Raw genomic sequence first — 20,264 nt, 5'->3', positions numbered from 1 at the left:
TGTAGTCTAGGAATAATGTTGTGAACAGCACTGTAAAACATGTCTGGACTTATGGTGAGGCACTGGCGTCAGATGTTGTCTTTCAGCATCCCTAGAGATGTCGGTCGATCACGATACACTTGCAACTTCAGGTAAACCCTAAGCCAATAATTGCACGGTCTGGGGATCTGTGAGGCCAAGCATGACGAAAGTGGCAGCTGAGCACACGATCACCACCAAACGATGTGCGCAAGAGATTTTTCACGCCTCTAGCAATACTTTTTTTTTCTTCTTTTTTCTCTAATAAAACTCCATGTCATTCCAAGCACAAGTGTCAATTTTTACCCCTCTATCTACATTATTCTGTGGTTTATCAAGTTTTCAGAGTTATGCTGACTTTTTGATCACCCGGTAGATTTAAGTGTTAGGAAGTCTTTTCTGAACGTATTTGTCTGGAATATAGTCATGTGCAGAAGTGAAACAAGGACTTTAAGCAGTTTACACAAAAAGAGACTATAAGCTTTCAAAATGTGGTGTTACAGAAGGATGTTGAAGATTAGATGGGTGGATCATGCAACTAATGAGGAAGTACTGAACAGAATTGGGGGAGACAAATTTTGGCACAAACTGACTAGAAGAAGGGATCAGTTGATACGACACATTCTGAGACATCGAGGGATCACTGTTTTAGTACTGGAGGCTCAAATCAGTATTCGGACTGAAGACCACAACACAACATTTCACTATCAATACTCATCTTTATCTCACCTATATTTCTGGTTCCAGTGTGTTCTGCTCTTATCCTGCAAGATATTTATTTATTTGGTGAAAATGAGCAGTAAGATTATGTTTGTAAAGTCATCACAGTCAAAAATACAAATTATTTCTGTTGAACTGTGATGTACATAGTGAAGAGAAAATTTTTCATAGAAACTTTACGTACATATCTGGAATGAATGATGAAGTGTGTGTGTGTGTGTGTGTGTGTGTGTGTGTGTGTGTGTGTGTGTGTGTTTTGGGGTTTACGGGCGCTAAACAGCGTGGTCATCAGCGCCCAGACGCATAGAAACAGGAACACAAGCGGCGAAGGGACGAAGACGGACGCCGAACAAGGAGAACGGCTAAAAGACACAGGCCTGACGCAGTTCCAAATGCGCACATACAGAGGCAAAACAAGAGGAGAAGAAACACACTAAAAAAGGAAAGGAAACACAAGGAAAAGAGAACAGATACCGAAAGGAAACAAGGAGGTAATCGTGACTGGCGGACCTCTTACCTAAAACCTGGGTGAGCCAGTCACCCAGCAGCACATTAAAACCTTCTCCCTAAAATCCGAGGCAACAGATTGGACAGGACACAAAACCGTAAGACCTTAACCACAGTTGCTGCGTCGTCTTGCAAAATAGAGGGCAAATCCGGTGGCAAGGAAACCACCGCCCTCTGGTCAGAGAATAAAAGACAGTCAAGTAAAATGTGGCGGACAGTAATCTGGATGCCACAAGCACTGCAGATTGGGGGGTCCTCCCGCCGGAGTAAAAAACCATGCGTGAAGGGACTGTGTCCAATGCGGAGGCGAGTGAGGAGAACCTCATCCCGCCTGTATGACTGGTAGGACGTACGCCATGGTCGCGTAGTGGCCTTTACCAGACGCAGCTTATTGTCAGAAACTGCCAACCACTCCTCTTCCCATTGATGCATAACACGAAAACGCAAAAGGGAGGTTACAGCATGGAGGGGGACGGCACATTCAACAACGTGAGGGAGGGAACATGCATCTTTGGCAGCCACATCCGCCAGTTCGTTTCCCCTAATACCCACGTGCCCCGGCACCCAGCAGAAAGAAACCTCCTTCCCCTGCCGTTGCAGGTGGAGTAGGGCATCATGGATGTTCTGGACGACCGTATCCGCTGGGTACAAGTGTTGCATGGTCTGAAGGGCACTCAGGGAGTCAGAAAAGATGAGGAACTTAAGACTGGTAACACATCTCATCTGCTCCAATGCCCGCAAGATTACAAACAATTCGGCATCGAGGATGGTAAACGCCGCAGGAAGCTGTAACTTGACGACTCGATCAGGGAAAACAACAGCACAACCAACAGTGTCCCCCTGTTTAGAGCCATCTGTGAATACAGGTACATGGTCCGGATGCTGGTTTAAAATATCGTAAAATAAGGAGGTAAAAACAAACGCCGGAGTACAGTTCCTCCGGTTCTCCGACAAGTCTAAAAGGATGCTGGGCCTCTGGAGCAACCAGGGAGGCAGGCGAGTAAAACCTTGTCGTTGGGGGGCCACACGCTCCACACCAAGGGACTCAAGCAAATGCTTGGCACGAATCCCAAATGGTTTTGTTGCCCTGGGACGACTGGAAAAGAGACGTTCCATAGGTGGTCGGGCAACGGTAGGGTACGCAGGGGAGGTAGGACAGGCAAGGAAATGACACACCTGTCGCACCATGAGGAGTTTCCGCCGGATGGCGAGCGGCGGTTCCCCTGCCTCAGCACACAGGCTGGGGATGGGACTGGTACGGAAGGCACCAGTGGCCAGCCTGATACCCTCATGGTGTACTGCGTCAAGGATCTTCAGATACGAAGGCCTTGCTGACCCATACACGGTGCAAGCATAGTCAAGACGCGATCGGACGAAAGCCCTATAAAACTGCAGCAGACGCGTCCGATCTGCTCCCCAGGACCGATGGCTCAGACACTTCAAAATATTCAGTGCCTTCAGGGCCCGCACCTTGAGGTCTTTAAGGTGAGGCAACCACGACAACTTGGAATCAAAAGTGAGGCCCAGGAACCTCACAGTGTCTCTAAAAGGAAGAACGGTGTCCCTCAGATGCAATTCAGGGGAAGTAAAAAGACGCCGAGAACGATTAAAATGAACACACACAGATTTGTCTGCAGAAAAGGTAAAACCCATCTTTGCAGTCCATGCCTCTAAGGGCTTTATCGTAAGCTGTAACTGCCGACTAGCACTGACAAGACTGGAGGAAGAACAGAAAACAGCAAAATCGTCCACAAACAAGGAGCATTGGGCAGGACTCCGGATAGTGGACGTGATACTGTTTATAGCAACGGCAAAGAGGGTGACACTTAAAACGCTGCCCTGAGGAACACCATTCTCCTGCACGTACAAATCCGATAGCACATTACCAACCCGACACCGAAAGAGGCGGTGAGAAAGAAAGGACCAAATGAAGATGGGGAGACAGCCACGAAAGCCCCACTCATGGAGTTGATTGAGGATAAGGCGGCGCCAAGTAGTGTCATACGCCTTATTAATGTCAAAGAAGACCCCTAGACAATGCTGGTTACGTATAAAGGCCTGCTGGATGGCGGCCTCAAGCAGGGTCAAGTTGTCTATAGTGGAACGACATCTCCGAAAGCCACACTGAGAGGGGCTAAGGAGCTGCCTGGTCTCGAGCAGCCAAACCAGGCGGCGGTTGACCATGCGTTCCAACGTCTTCCCAACACAGCTCGTCAAGGCAATACTCCGATAACTACTAGGATGCGTTCGGTCCTTCCCTGGTTTGAGGAGGGGAATCAAAATTGCCTCCCTCCACGAGTCAGGGTACGTGCCAGAAAACCATATCATATTGAAACAGTTCAGGAGAACTTCTTTCGATGGCAGCAACAGGTGCCGCAGCATGCTGTACCGGATTTGATCATGACCAGGCGCAGTATCATGAGCCACAGACAGTGCAGAATCCAGTTCCCACATTGTGAAGGGGCAGTTATAGGGTTCAGAATTAAGAGACCGGAAGTCCAAGTGACCCCTTTCGACGGCAGTGCGGTAGCGGCAGAAATCTGGATCACAGTTAATAGTGGCGGTAGATTCCGCAAAATGCATGGCCAGTGTCTGGGCAATGTCTCTCGGCGCCGTGAGGAGACATCCCTGATGCAGCAATGCCGTGACAGGTAGCGGGCTGAGTTTCCCGGAAATCCTCCTGATGGCTTCCCACACTTTCGTAGAACTAGTGGAGCGAGAGATGGAATTCAAGAACGATTGCCATGACCGTCGTTTGCTCTCTTTAATCACTCGCCGCGCTCTGGCCCTTGCCACCCGAAAGGCCGCAAGATTGTCAGCTGAGGGACGGCACTTGAAGCGGCGCAGTGCTGCATGGCGGGCGCGGATGGCTGAGTGGCACTCAGTGGTCCACCAAGGGACAGGACGCCTCTTGGGATGACCGGATGACCGTGGGATTGACAATTCAGCAGCATGTGAGATCACGGCTGCAACATGGTCTACCCATTCGTGGACGCCGGCACGGTGTTCCAAAACAGCCAGTTGGCTGAAAAGTGTCCAGTCAGCTCTGCAAAGGTGCCAACGGGGCGGCACTGGTAATGCCACAGCCTCATCCAGGAGGCGAATCCAGAGGGGGAAGTGGTCACTAGAATGGAGGTCAGCTGCAGCCTCCCACAGAGCAGAATCCGCGAGTGCTGGAGAGCAAAAGGAAAGGTCAATAGCCGATGACGATCCAGAAGCAGTACAGAAATGAGTGGGAGCACCAGAGTTGAGGAGGCACAGTTCTTCAGACATCATGACGCTTTCCAGAATGCGACCCCTGGGGCAAGTAGTCGGAGAGCCCCATAAGACATTATGAGCGTTGAAGTCCCCCAGAAGAAGAAATGGGCGAGGGAGTTGGCTAATAAGGTCCGTGAGAGCCTCAGAGTCTATCGCATCCGGAGGTGGTAAATAAACAGAACAGACTGTGAGCCTCCGACCCACAAGAATGTCAACTGCAACTGCTTGCAAGTCAGTGACGAGAGGGAGCTCAGATGAGGGGTGCACGTCACGGACAAAAACCGCAACACCACCCTTTGCCCTTTGCCCCGTCAGATCATCTTTTCGATATACGGTATAGCCGCGTAAAGAAGGAGAATCAGTGGCCCGAAAATGTGTCTCTTGGAGACATAAGCACAAGGGGCACTCTCGTATAAGGAGTTGTAATTCGGCCACATGCGTCCTGAAACCATTCAGGTTCCACTGTAATATGGGAGCCAGTGATCAGGGTGGCTCAACTTTCACCCTGCCTCTGTGCTTTGGAGGAGAGACCGTACTGGCCAGAGATTTATTCCTGGGGCGAGAAGATCATCCCCGGTCGACATCAATGTCCATAAGATCCGATGACGACCCATGGGAGATGTCAGACAGTACGATGGCATCATCATCGGACCGACGCTGACTAGTCTCCTCAGGTGGCAGAACCTTCATCTTCTGAGGCTTTGTCTTGGGGGGCTTGGAATGCAGAGCCTTGTCAACAGTTGGAGGTTGACTCGCCTGGGCAGAAGGCGCCATATGGGGCGAGGCTGGAAGTACCTCAATGTCAGCAACCACGGCCTTGTCCGATGTAGCGGGGAGAGCCGCAGATTGCAAAACAACCGCAGCAGCACAAGTGCACTGGCAAGCGCAGGTTTTAGTGCTAACACTAGCAACCTCCGTTTGTGTAGCAACAGTGGCCAGTTGTACCGGTTTGTTGAGAGCGGAAGCGAAAGATGTTGAAAACACAGGAGGTTGCATGGCCTTAAAGATCTTCTTGGCCTCACCATAGGGGATGCGCTTAGATGTTTTAATCTCCTGTACCTTCCGCTCTTCGAGATAGATGGGGCAGATCCGGCTCCAGACAGGGTGACTCCCAGAGCAATTCACGCACTTCACAGGCGATGAACAATCGGCTCCGTCATGGGCAGGCTGACCACATTTACCACACGTGGCTATCCCATTGCACCCCAATGTAGTATGCCCAAAGCGCTGACATTTAAAACAGCGCATTGGGTTGGGGAAATATGGCCGTACGGGCAAACGTAAGAACCCCGCTTTAACATGCTCCGGGAGTCTCTGGCAACTGAATGTGAGAATAAACGAGTCAGATTTGACGAGGTCCCCATTGACTCATTTCATAATGTGCTGCACGTCAACAATTCCTTCGTCAGCCCACTCAGATTTTAGCACATCTATGGGGATATCCACCAAGTCCCTACACGTCACAACACCCTTACTAGAATTCAAAGTGGAGTGGAGCTCGGTCTCGACAGCGTACTCTCCTAGACAATTTGCTTTCCGAAGGGCAGCGACTTGATGGGAACTAGAAGTTTCAACTAACAGAGTCCCATTGCGCAGTCGCTTTACAGATTTCACTGTTCCTGCAATTCCCTCAAGACCCTTGTGGATGTAAAAGGGAGAAACCCTCTCAAAGCTACCCTCCTTCCTTTTAATAATCAAAAACACATTCTGATTATCAGCATGTGCTCTGTTACTACATTCTGTTAAATCTCTAGCAACACCAGGCGCTGGAGGACTCGCAGCGCGTAGCCGCTTTTTCGATGGGGTGTGTTTTCCTACCAGCGGCCCACCCAAGCCACTGGTAGGGGGAAATGTAGAGGTCGAAGGGTCCATTGCGGTCCCACGAGCAGCTAGGGAACTAAAAGTCCGCTCAGACAGAGCCCCGCGTGCCTGAGTAAGCCTTATACAACTGGGGTGCGGCAGGTGCCCCAGAGGTTGCCCGCTTGCGACTGTTCCACCCCAACAGCCATGCATTTTCTAGGCGCGGAGCACACCGAAAGATTTAGGGTTTTTTATAGAGGTTGGCCTTCCTCGCAATCCAGGCGGTCAAGCCAAGATTACCATTCCCCGAAGCACACAACATTTCACCGCCGCGCCATACGGTGGTCGCTGAAGCATGTTCGGGGGTTACGGTGACAGGACACTGGCGGCGCAGACCAGTCCCCAGCTCAGGACCCCGGGGTCGCCAAGCCTGTACTCAGCAAGTGAATGCTGAGCCCCTGGGGGCGAATGATGAAGCAATAAGACATACATATATACTGTATTCTTCTGAAGATTGAAAGACTGTAGGAAGTACCACTGACTAACAGCAGCTTGACACCACTACCAACCAGTTGAATTCAATGTATCTTCTCCTTCACACTACAATCCACAGTGAGTTAGCACAGACACTAAACAAGAACCATAATAAAGTTTTTGCAATGCTTATTGGACAGTAACTTTTTCATGATATGGTTGATTTTACTATCTGATGAGATGCATTTATGTCTAATTAGCTGTATTTATTATCTGATAACTATACATTTTACTGTCCCTGTAAGATATTAATGCTTCAGAGATTTTTCATAATGTAATGTATTACAAAATGGAATTTTAACACTTCCTTTTAAGGGCTTGTTGTCCCTACTATCACTTGTAACTAAACAGCATGGTTCATTCAGAAAGAGGAGTCTTAAGAACATTCCAGTGTGTACAACTAGTTGGTGATGGGAAGAACAGTAAGTGACTGTGTCCTTCACACTGATACTAAGAATATCATGCAAAGGTAAATTATTTGATAATGAGAAGAACCAGTATGAAGAATGGAAACTCTCTCTTCATAGTTATTTCTCCTTCTTTCACACTGTGCACTCATTACAAACTTTGTTTTGGATTCTCGACACTTTGACTTCTCAAAATATCAGCACACATACATATACAGGGTAGTCCATTGATAGTGACCGGGCCAAATATCTCACGAAATAAGCATCAAACGAAAAAACTAAAAAGAACGAAACTTGTCAAGCTTGAAGGGGGAAACCAGATGGCGCTACGGTTGGCCCGCTAGATGACGCTGCCATAGGTCAAATGGATATCAACTGCATTTTTTAAGAAGGAACCCCCATTTTTATTACATATTCATGTAGCACATAAAGAAATGTGAATGTTTTAGTTGGACCACTTTTTTCACTTTGTGATAGATGGCGCTGTAATAGTCACAAACGTATAAGTACGTGGTATCACGTAACACTCCGCCAGTGCGGACGGTATTTGCTTCGCGATACATCACCCATGTTAAAATGGACCATTTACCAACTGCAGAAAAGGTCGATATTGTGTTGATGTATGGCTATTTTGATCAAAATGCCCAACAGGCATGTGCTATGTACGCTGCTCGATATCATGGACGACATTATCCAAGTGTCTGGACCACTCGCCGGATAGTTACATTATTTAAGGAAACAGGAAGTGTTCAGCCACATGTGAAACGTCAACCATGACCTGCAACAAATGATGATGCCCAAGTAGTCTTTCAGCTGCTGTCGCAGCTAATCCGCACATCAGTAGCAGACAAATTGTGTGAGAATCGGGAATCTCAAAAACGTCGGTGTTGAGAATGCTGCATCAACATTGATTGCTCCCGTACCATATTTCTATGCACCAGGAATTGCACGGCGACGACTTTGGAAGTCATGTACAGTTCTGCCACTGGGCACAAGAGAAATTATGGGACGATGACAGATTTTTTGCACGCATTCTATTTAGCGACGAAGTGTCATTCACCAACAGCGGTAATGTAAACTGGTATAATATGCATTATTGGGCAACAGAAAATCCACAATGGCTACCACAAGTGGAACATCAGCACATAGCTCTCGTGCGGTTGAAGTGGTACTGAATAGTATATTTCATGACAGGTGGATTGGTCGCCGAAGCACCATATCATGGCCTGCACATTCACTAGATCTGACATCCCCGAATTTCTTTCTGTGGGGAAAGTTGAATGATATTTGCTATCGTGATCCACCGACAACACCTGACAACATGCGTTAGCGCATTGTCAATGCATGTGCGAACATTACGGAAGGCGAACTACTCACTGTTGAGAGGAATGTCGTTACAAGTACTGCCAAATGCACTGAGGTTGACTGACATAATTTTGAGCATTTATTGCATTAATGTGATATTTATAGGTAATCATGCTGTAACAGCATGCGTTCTCAGAAATGATAAGTTCACGAAGGTACATGTATCACACTGAAACAACTGAAATAAAATGTTCAAACAGACCTATGTTCTGTATTTTAATTTAAAAAACCTACCTGTTACCAACTGTTCATCTAAAATTGTGATCCATATGTTTGTGACTATTACAGCGCCATCTACCACCAAGCGAAAGAAGTGGTCCAACTAAAACATTCATATTTCTTTACGTACTACATGAATATGTAATAAAAAATGGGGGTTCCTATTTTTTTAAAATGCAGTTGATATCCATCTGACCTATGGCAGCGCCATCTTGTGGTCCAACCATAGCGCCATCTGGTTTCCCTCTTCAAGTTTTGTTCTTTGTAATTTTTTCGTTTGACGCTTATTTCATGAGATATTTGGCCTGGTCATGATCAATGGACCACCCTGTATATACAGGAAAGAAAGATAACACTTTGATTTGAATGTGAAAGTGCATTAATATAAGTTTGGGGAATAATTAAACACTGGGTACTCCAGGGAGGAATATCAACCATGCGGGAAAGACAGATTGCTACTTGCAGTAAATAGGACACGTCAAGTTGCAGATAGGCACAAATAAAAGACACTTACTTTTATTGATGAAGATTGTGACTGAAAGTTTCATATGAGTGTCTTTTAGCTGTGCCTGTCTGCAACCTGACATGTTTTATTTGGGGAATAACTTTTCTGTTTGTTTATATATTAAGAAGGTGGGAATTAAAATACATGAGATAAATATTTTATGAGAAAGAATGCACTATTAATGTCAGTGCAAGTGCAACAAAATAATGTTAACCCCTTAACAGATTGCTTTCTTTTCTTTTTTACAAATTATGTCCCAAAAATAGTTTTTTTTTAAATTAATGAAACATGTACTTTAATGAACAACATTACATGCAGACGTATAAGGATAGCTCTTACAACTTAATAACGATTTACAAATTTTTAAAGAAACCAAAATAAAATCCCGAGTACAGTCATATACTAGACTCTGACTAAAGTATCCTGAAACTTAAAAGTAATTTCTTTTTATTTTCTGTTTAGGTATGAAATCATAACATGGTTTTTACAGTGGGTTTGAAAGTTTTGTAGTTGTGGATGGGGAACATTGGCAAATCAGTCACCTGGGTTTGGTGCTTGACGACGTGCTACTTTTGACACAAACTCCTCTTTCTGATTTTTTTAAATAGCATTCCTGATAACAACAATACGTAACCAAAGACAATTGTTCTTATTTACATGTTTTTTGATCAAGGCATATGCGGTTCACAAATGAAATTCAATGAGATGGAGAAAGATTTTCCTGTAATACTTCTTTCCTCTTAAGCACTGGTGGATTGCCAAGCTAAGTGCTGATCTACCTTGCCTTCTCCACCCATTGTGTTATTGTGTGCCATCATAGCTACTGGCTTCAACACTCCCCTGTGTCTTTTCTTTACAGCATTCATTTAAGCACTGCGAACTGTTGTCAAGAGAGACTCATCTCTTTTGTCCTTCCCACAAACTGTTCTCACTTTCCCCCTCTGAAAAGCAACAATTTCTGCCTTCTATAATTTATCACTAAATGATGGAGGCATGCCTCTTCTAGACACACACACACACACACACACACACACACACACACACACACACACACACACACACACAGAGTTCCATATATACCAGTTCTTTCAGCAACTGGAAAGTCAACGAGTTTAGTAAATGTGTAGTACGAGGGTTGTTCAATAAGTAATGCTCCACATTTTCCCCCTCACAACATATTTATTGTTAAGTCAGAATCTACTACCAATATACATCAACATGTCTTGTCTGTTTCCTATTTTTCTATGTAGTCTCCACAATGTTCTACGGCCATACTGCAACGTTGTGGAAGAGCATATATTCCCTGCTGGTAAAAGCTCTTGTCCTGTAGGCATAGCCATGTTTTCACTCCATGGCTGACACTCTCGTCATCTTCAAAGGGGTAGAGAATCTTTAAGCGGCCCAAAGAGATTGAAGTCCGAGGGTGCCATTTCTGGACTGTAGGGTGGATGACGAAATAATGTCCAACACAATTTGGTGATGTGCACCTCTTTGAGTATCTGAGAGTCTTGATCATCGCAGACACACTTCCAATGCTGATCGACAACTGTAGAGCCAATTGTTGAGTTGTAATGCGCAGGTCAGCACAAATAATGGTATCTGCATAATTCAGCATGTCTGGAGCAGTGGCTGTAATAGGACATCCCGAGTGTGGCTGATCATGGAGCTCTGTTTCTGCATTTCCTGAGGCTGTAACTTTCTTTGCCCATTGCACAACTGTATCTTAATCAACTACAGTATCACCATACACATTCACCATGGTTTCTTTTTCTGCATGCAAAAAATTCAGTAATAGCACGCTGCTTGTAACATGAGTTGTATGTAGATGCCACTTTGACGATGTACTACGCCTCTGCCATCTGTCAGAGCAGTTTGAAACTTCACTGGCACACAGAACCAACGTCAAATGTGAAGCACCAACAAGGATGTTTGTCTATGTATATTAATGGCTTTAAAAAAAAAAAGTGGGGAATTATTTACTGAACAACCCATGTCGTCATTGACATTAAGACAACAGCCTTTATTCAGCATCATTACAATCTGAGTTGAATCTTGCATATCATTCACTATTTTATTTTATTTCGTTCCTTTTCCTACAATGTGAGACCACACATACCTCTTTAGAAGCTCGTGTACCATGAACACAGTGAGTTCAAGCCTCTGTCTGGTGTGCATAAACATTTGAATTTATTGTTAATCTGTTCAAAGTGTAGCTAAATTTTATTTAGCTTCATCTGTGGGAGGTTCATAGGATTCTACAGCAAATTGCTAGAAAAATTAAGGCACATATTTGGGATCAGAAATCTGCAATAACTCAACACCTGTACAAATACCGGAATAACGAGCAATATGTGTTTTCTTATACACATTTGATAGTTAGGCTACATCACAATGCTTTGAACCAATACAACACTGATAAATACTCTTATTTTGTTGCTGATAGTGTATTTTCACTCAGAAATATGTTGTACTTTAGCATATGTGTTTGTCTCTGTGATGTTAATGTTTATCAAGTCACTGTCAAAGACCTGATCCACATAAGACAATATATCTAAACAGTTATTCGTGAAATGAGCTGCAAGATTTCTTGTGAACAGAAGTATTGGAAGATGTGGTTGGAGTGCAGTAGATATACTATCTTGTACCAATGGTGAGCAACTGTCAGTCAACTGATGAACAGTCGTCACTTTCAATCTCAAACATCATGTTGTTATGCACTTTCTGAGGCACTAAATTCAATAGTAAACTCAGGACCACTATAATCATCCATTTTTGGAAGAACTGCCTGAACAACATTACAGGACACAGGCTGAAAGTGCATGGCTTGTTGTGGAGTATCAAAAGCTGCACACAGTAAAGGCAATATCTGGTGGCAACTACCTAAACTAAAATACAAGAGCCAGGCTCTAAATGTTGGACTGGATGCTCTCCAGTGACCAAACTCTTAATTATCAGCTCTGAAATGGATATAAGAGAGGTAGTTAAGGAGTTAAAGAGTTAAAACAGTGAATCAGTAATCTGTATGTTATTTTTTATCAAGATACACTGAGGAACTGTCTTTGGAATGACATACTTCTCTGTTTCTCTTCTCATCTTCCCTGCTATCCGAATCCTGTTTTGGAGGTTCTGGTTCAGCCTTCTTCTTCTCTTCTTCCAATTCTTCTGCCTTCTCAGCTTCTGTTTTGATTGCCTTTGTAAGCCTAGCTATTAGCTGCGATTTCAGTCCCTTGGGACTCAATGTGCGTGCCTCTAGCTCTTGCCTCAGCTCACTTACCTGCAAAGAAAGCATCACCATATGTTACAAACTCACCTATTACTACTTCTCCAGCAATAATAATAATAATAATAATAATTTATTACATGAGTTAAATACAATGTCCTTCAACAGACAAAAATTGCCAATCTGTCCTGTATAACATTTTACTCAATTAAAAGTGGTACTGACTCTAGGAATGTCATGCTTGCTATATAATCTGAAAGATACAGCAGACAGATACTTGTTTGTCACTTCACTTTGATATCACTCTGTCATACACAAAAGTCTATTTCTGTCCCCCAACACTATTAAGCTTCAGCCTTCCTTCCCCATTTCATGAAGATTCATTATTTTCTGCATGCATGTCAAATGTGGCTGAAAAGGCGGAGATGTTTGGAGTCGAGCTGATGTCTGAGCAAACAGCCAAAAAGTTACAGCTGAAAGAACTTTGGGAATTCAAATATATTAGTTTGCTATTTTCAATTAAAAGCAAATGAACACAATGCATAAATCTATATTATCAAAGACCTGCATAAGAGGTAAAATTCCATAAAAATATATGCAGTACATTTGATTACACAGTGAGAACATACTGTGGACCCCAGAGTCACCACTGTATCATCAAAATTATTCATTAAGGCAGCTTGCATAAAGGGAAGTGTACTGCAAATCTTTGCAGAGAGATAGGCACTCACTAGGTGAGCAAGTAGTTCTTTGCTTTATTACTTTTATTTGTGCAGGTCATACTCTTCAGCCAGCCAAAAAACAGTAATTTATCTGTAAGTAATGAAGTCTTAAGATTTGGGCGTTCAGGAAATGAGACAACTATGACCAGTACATTAATTTCAAAATATTACATTAATTAAGAAAGAGCACACTAATTACTAAATATGACATAGTGAAGAATTATCTTTAATTCTCAATATTCCAATACACGAAAAGAACTTTATCATGGTTAAAAATATATAATCAGCCTCACAGACAAATAAATAAAGTAGTATAACTATTGTAGAAAATTACTCAAAACTATCTGAGTAGCTGGTGTTGCCCTGATATGTATTTATTTCAATTCTATTAGTTCATCTCCTCCTTCCCCCCCTTTGTCCATTTCCTTCTCCCCCCCCCCCCCCCCTTCTCTCTGTCCACCTCTTTCATCTCCCCATATACTGTCCATCTATTCCTGCCCTTCCCTCTGCGCCCCCCCCCCCCCCCCGGCATCCATCTCATACTTATCCTTCCCTTGTACCTCCTGAACAGAGCATCATACAATGATATATATTTTTTAGGTACATTCAGCAGCATATGTGGATACTGTCTGCTAAATGTGTCATGAATAGAGTTACTAGTGCAGAAGCAATAAATGTAAATGTCATGATGCCATGGCTGACATGACAGTTTTACTGCATGACCAGCAAAAATGCAGCAAGCAATAAACTTTTTCCCTCGTTCTCAGGGGGCTGCTAGTGAGAAAAAGTTTCATAAGGGTTTAAAAACATGTGTAGAGTTAGTTTCAAGTCTTTAAGTTCTCCCATTCTGAAATACTGGTAAGTGTGTGTAGCATCTACACATTATGCAACAATTTGTGTGGAATAAACACATTAAAGATTGCATAATCATTTATTGGTTACTTTGCATTGTATCATATAACACGTATAAAACATGAAAAGAATTTTCAACAACATTATAAAAGTTCAAAAGTCTAGGCCTAAATAGATTTTTCAAAGAGAGATAATTTTTCTCTAATTCAAGTAATATTCTTCAAATCAATTAGTATATTGTACTACACACTTTCTAAAGTAGCCTATGTTCTTTCTCTGGATCCAAGCTATCTCCTTTCCAAACTTCACTGAAATCAATTCGGCAAGTCAGCAATAATAAATCCAAATGTTGTGCATGATGTGGCAATTTTTCACACATCTCGGAGTTTATGATGTCATATATCCTGAACTATGAGCCTTACATACATATAATTTTGCAGGTACATTCAGTGGTATATATGAACACTATCTGTGAAATCCGCCATGAGTATAGTTAGTACTAAAGAAGTGGTAAATGAAAATATCATGCCTGACGCAAAAATGAACAGTGACAGTGTAGTAAGTGATTAAATATTTTTCTTTCATCATTGTGTGTGTGTGTGTGTGTGTGTGTGTGTGTGTGTGTGTGTGTGTGTGTTAGAGAGCTCCAGAGAAAAGATGTAATAACCTTTACAAATAATTTTAAATCTTTACATGTCACTTAGAGCTCTCATTCTCAAATAATGGATGAGTAAAATCTGGGTACTTGGGCATAGTGACTCAATTCTTTTTCAGCCTCACCTCCCACACCTTTGATAGGTAGGTGGTTCTTAACCCCCCACCCCCCATGTTCCAAGTTTGGTCTAGTGGTTTCAGAGATGTGGAAAATATATGCTGAAGTTACCTGTGATAACCCCATAAAAATCTGTCAAGTAGTTTTTGAGATTAGTCTACACAGACAGACAGAAAAGAAAGTTTTAGTAATACGGTACAGTGAAGTGACAAAAGTCATGAGGTACTACCTAGTATCACGTTGGACCTTGTTTTGCTAGGGTAGTGTAGCAACTTTATGTGTCATGGACTTAACAAGTAGTTGCAAGTTCCCTGCAGAAATATTGAGCCAATGCTCCTTTATAACCATCTATGACTATAAAAGTGTTGCCAGTACATGAACTGACCTCTCAATTACGTCCCAAAAATATTTAAAGGGATTCATATGGCCACACTACGTGCTCGAATTATCCAGAACGTTCTTGAAACCAATCACTAACAATTGTGGGCCAGTGACATGGTGTCTTGATTAATAAAAATTCCATTGTTGTTTATAAATGCCTTCGCGTCAGTCATCTGCTGCCACAGACCATTAACGCCAAATTTTGATGCACGAGTGTAACAGAAATGTTTGTCGTACATTCCACATTGATTTCTATGGTTATTTCATGCAGTGTTGCTTGTCTGTTAGCAATGACAACTCTGTACAAACGCCACAGCTCTTGGTTGTTATATGAAGGCGGTCTGCCACTGAGTTGTCCATGATGAGAGGTAATGCCTGAATTCTGACATTCAAGTCACACTCCTGTGGAGCTTAAAATACAGCATACTGAATTTCCTAACAATTCGCAGTCCTATGCATCTAGCTCCGACTATCATTCCATGTTCAAAGTCTGTTAATTCCCATCATGTGGCCATAATCATGCCTGACGGTGAGAAAGAAGAGGAAGTGGGAGAATACAAGGTCTACCTGTCAGGAGTCAAAGCAGGAATAGCACATTGGGGTGCAGGGCTTTACATCAGGAAAGAAATGGAACCCAGGGTAGTTGCAATAAAGTATGTAAACGAACGACTGATGTGGATAGATTTGACAGTGTCTAGCAAGAAAATTAGGATTGTGTCAGTATATTCGCATTGTGAAGGGACAGATCAAGATAAGATGGATAGTTTTTAAGAGGCACTCAGTGATGTAGTTGTTAGAGTAAAGGACAAGGACAGTGTTCGGCTCATGGGTGATTTTAACGTCAGGATTGGAAATCGAACAGAAGGGTATGAAAGGGTTATGGGTAAATTTGGAGAGGATATGGAGGCCAACAGGGACGGGAAACAACTCTTGGATTTCTGTGCCAGTATGGGCTTAGTAATCACAAACTCCTTTTTTAAACATAAGAACATTCACCAGTATACTTGGGAAGGCAGGAGAACCAGATCTGTCATTGACTATATAATAACAGATCAGGAATTCAGGAAGGCTGTGAGGGACACACGTGTATTCAGTGGATTCTTTGATTACACTGATCATTATTTAACCTGCACTGAAATTGGGATTGTGAGGCCAAAAGTGCAGGAGGTCAGGTCCATATGTAGGAGGATAAAAGTGGAGAAACTTCAGGATAAGGAAATCAGGCACAAGTACATAACAGCGATCTCAGAAAGGTACCAGTTAGTTGAATCTAGTCAATTACAGCCAGTGGAGAAGGAATGGACAAGGTACAGGGACACAGTACTAGAAGTCGCTAAGGAATGTCTTGGAAAAGTAGTGTGTAAAAGTAGGATGTAGCAAACAGCTTGGTGGATGACACAGTCTAGGCAGCCTGTAAAAGGAAAACTAAGGCGTATAAAAAATGACTACATACTAGAACTCAGGTAGACAGAGAAAGTTACATTGAAGAAAGAAACGAAGCCAAACAGATAATTGCAGCATCCAAGAAGAAATCTTGGGAAGACTTTGGAAACAGGTTGGAGACTATGGGTCATGCTGCTGGAAAACCATTCTGGAGAGTAATTAGCAGTCTTCAAAAGGGAGGTAAGAAGGAAATGAAAGGTCAGGAAAACTGCTTGTGAATCCTGTGGAATCCTTGGGCAGATGGAGGGAATAGTTTGAAGAGTTGCTCAATGTAGGTGAAAATACGATCAGTAATGTTTCAGATTTCGAGGTAGAATGGGATAGGAATGATGATGGAAATAGGATCACATTTGGAAAGTGGAGAAAATGGTCAATAGATTGCAGTGCAATAAGGCAACTGCGATGGATGAAACTAAGTCTGAACTCATCAAATACAGTGGAATGTCAGGTCTTAAATGGCTACACAGGATAATTGAATTGGCCTGGGAGTCGGGACAGGTTCCATCAGACTGGACAAAAGCAGTAATCACACCAATCTTTAAACATGGAAACAGAAAAGATTGTAACAACTACAGAGGTATCTCTTTAATCAGTGTTGTGGGTAAAATCTTCTAAGGTATTGTTGAAAGGAAAGAGCGAGTATTAGTTGAAGACAAATTGGATGAAAATCAGTGTTGGTTTAGGCCTCTTAGAGGTTGTCAGGACCAGATCTTTAGCTTACGGCAAATAATGGAGGAGTGGAACAGGGAATTGTATCTATGCTTTATAGATCTGGAAAAGGCATATGGCCGGGTTCCTAGGAGGAAGTTAATTGTCTGTTCTACGAGATTATGGAATAGGAGGCAAACTTTTGCAAGCAATTAAAGGTCTTTACATGGATAGTCAGGCAGCAGTTAGAGTTGACGGTAAATTGAGTTCATGGTTGAGAGTAGTTTCAGGGCTAAGACAACGTTGCAACCTGTCTCCACTGTTGTTCATATTATTTATGGATCATATGTTGAAAACAATAGACTGGCTGGGTGAGATTAAGATATGTGAACACAAAACAAGCAGTCTTGCATATGGGGATGACTTAGTTGTGATGGCAGATTCGATTGAAAGTTTGCGAAGTAATATTTCAGAGCTAGAGCAGAAATGTAAGGACTATGGTATGAAGCTTAGCATCTCCAAAACGAAAGTAAAATCAGTGGGAAAGAAATATAAATGGATTGAGTGCTGAATAGGAGGAACAAAGTAAGAATAGGTGGACGGTTTCAAGTACTTAGGACGCATATTCTCACAGGATGGCAACACAGTGAAAGAACTGGAAGTGAGGTGTAGCAAAGCTAATGCAGTGAGCACTCAGCTATGATCTACTCTCTTCTGCAAGAAGGAAGTCAGTACCAAGACTAAGTTATCTGTGCACCGTTCAATCTTTCGACCAACTATGTTGTATGGGAGCGAAAGCTGGGTGGATTTAGGTTACCTCATCAACAAGGTTGTGGTTATGGATATGAAAGTAGCTAGTAGGATGATTGCAGGTACTAGTAGATGGGAACAATGGCAGGAGGGTTATACAATGAGGAAATCAAAGAAAAACTGGGAATGAACTCTATAGCTGTAGCAGTCAGGGCGAACAGGCTTAGATGGTGGGGTCATGTTACACGCATGGGAGAAGCAAGGTTACCCAAGAGACTCATGGGTTCAGCAGTAGAGGGTAGGAGGAGTCGAGGCAGACCAAGGAGAAGGTACCTGGATTCGGTTAAGAATGATTTAATGTAATAGGTTTAACATCAGAAGAGGCACCAATGTTAGCACTGAATAGGGGATCGTGGAGGAATTTTATAAGGGGGACTATGCTCCAGACTGAACACTGAAACGCATAATCAGTCTTAAATGATGATGATGGTTTTGGAGATAAGCATTTCCAAAGACAGACACAGACACAGCATTTTTACAGATTTATTATTAATAAAGTTTTAGCTGCAAATGTTTAACAGTCTTTGTAGTACTACTATTGTGCACATACATGTTCTTTTTCCAGACATGGTAGGCAACCTGGATGGTCTCAATACGAAATTTGTTCAGAGTGGTCAATCAAAGAAGTGTGGACTGCCTCACTGATAAAATGGTGTCTTTTGAAGGCAGTCTAAACCCTCAGAAACATAAAAAGGTCTGCTGGAGCCAACTGGGGAAAGTAACGGGGCCTGGGCAGTGTTATGAAGTGTTCTTGGCCAAGAACTCACGGACACAATGAGCAATGTGTTTGGCAACATGTCATGATAGTGAGTTCTCCTTTCACATGCCAAGGACACTTTTTTAACAAAGTATTTTGAGAACTTCAATGTAATAGGCAAGTAGGCAGCTTCAATGGTCTATCCTACAGGTACTACTAACTTCTTGTGGACCTGGATCACACCCTTAGTTGTCAAAAAAGACAACCAGCATTGTTTTCACGTTTGTCTAGTTCAGTCTTGAATTTTTTTGTTTGAAAGAAGCCAAGGTGTGCCATTTAGCACACTGGCTCATTTTTTTCCGATTGTACTCACATAATCATGTTTCATCCCAGTATAACACTGTTAAAAAATCAGGCTGAATTTGAACACTTCTGGAAATTTATTCATTACTGTCCCTTGATTGGCTTGTCTGACAAATGCTTTAGAAGCAACTTGGTGTACATTTTGTGCATGTTCAGTGTGCCAGCAATCATCTTAACACTCATTTGACAATCAAAAAACAACATCCACACTTGAGCACATTCTCATCAACATGGCTGGTTGGTGGCCATCCACAGTAGGGACTGTCAGTCACTTCTTCCCGGTTCTACTTTAACATCTTCAACCATCTCGAAATTTTCAAAGATTATATACCTTTGTTCCTATAGACTTGTTGAATCAGCTGATAAGTATCAGTATAACTTTGGTCCAGAACATGATCGCGTACCATTGTTCGGTCATTTGCTCCATGAGGCACTGTAATACAGCCTTTGAGCCAAGTTTCAGAAAATCGACAATACTGACACAAACATTGTTTGAAGCAATAAAGCCCAAGTGGTGTGAATACACTGTGTCAAATATTTACTTCACAATATAATCACTTACATTACTTTATGAACACATCTTTTATCTTTCAACAATTCTGGCAAGGTGGTTGTTGTTGTTGTCTTCAGTCCTGAGACTGGTTTGATGCAGCTCTCCATGCTACTCTATCCTGTGCAAGCTGCTTCATCTCCCAGTACCTACTGCAACCTACATCCTTCTGAATCTGCTTAGTGTGCCCATCTCTCGGTCTCCCTCTACGATTTTTACCCTCCACGCTGCCTTCTAACGCTAAATTTGTGATCTCTTGATGCCTCAAAACATGTCCTACCAACCTATCCCTTCTTCTAGTCAAGTTGTGCCACAAACTTCTCTTCTCCCCAATCCTATTCAATACCTCCTCATTAGTTACGTGATCTATCCACCTTATCTTCAGTATTCTTCTGTAGCACCACATTTCGAAAGCTTCTATTCTCTTCTTGTCCAAACTAGTTATCGTCCATGTTTCACTTCCATACATGGCT

The 20,264-nt window shown here is 42.8% G+C and overlaps 1 protein-coding gene across 2 annotated transcripts in view; it reads right to left on the bottom strand.

Annotated features, from left to right (window-relative positions):
• Window positions 1-20,264, bottom strand: part of LOC126272211 (cell division cycle and apoptosis regulator protein 1-like) — a 269,061-nt gene that overhangs the window by 59,643 nt on the left and 189,154 nt on the right. For both annotated transcript variants that reach the window (XM_049974912.1, XM_049974901.1), the window contains exon 13: window positions 12,407-12,607. In XM_049974912.1, the coding sequence (XP_049830869.1) occupies window positions 12,407-12,607 (201 nt within the window). The remainder of the gene's footprint in view (window positions 1-12,406; window positions 12,608-20,264) is intronic.

The sequence above is a fragment of the Schistocerca gregaria genome, chromosome 1 (genome assembly GCF_023897955.1).
Source record: "Schistocerca gregaria isolate iqSchGreg1 chromosome 1, iqSchGreg1.2, whole genome shotgun sequence".
Taxonomy (NCBI): Eukaryota; Metazoa; Arthropoda; class Insecta; order Orthoptera; family Acrididae; genus Schistocerca; species Schistocerca gregaria.
Note: the sequence above shows the minus strand (reverse complement) of the source record. Positions and strands in the feature narration are given on the sequence as shown.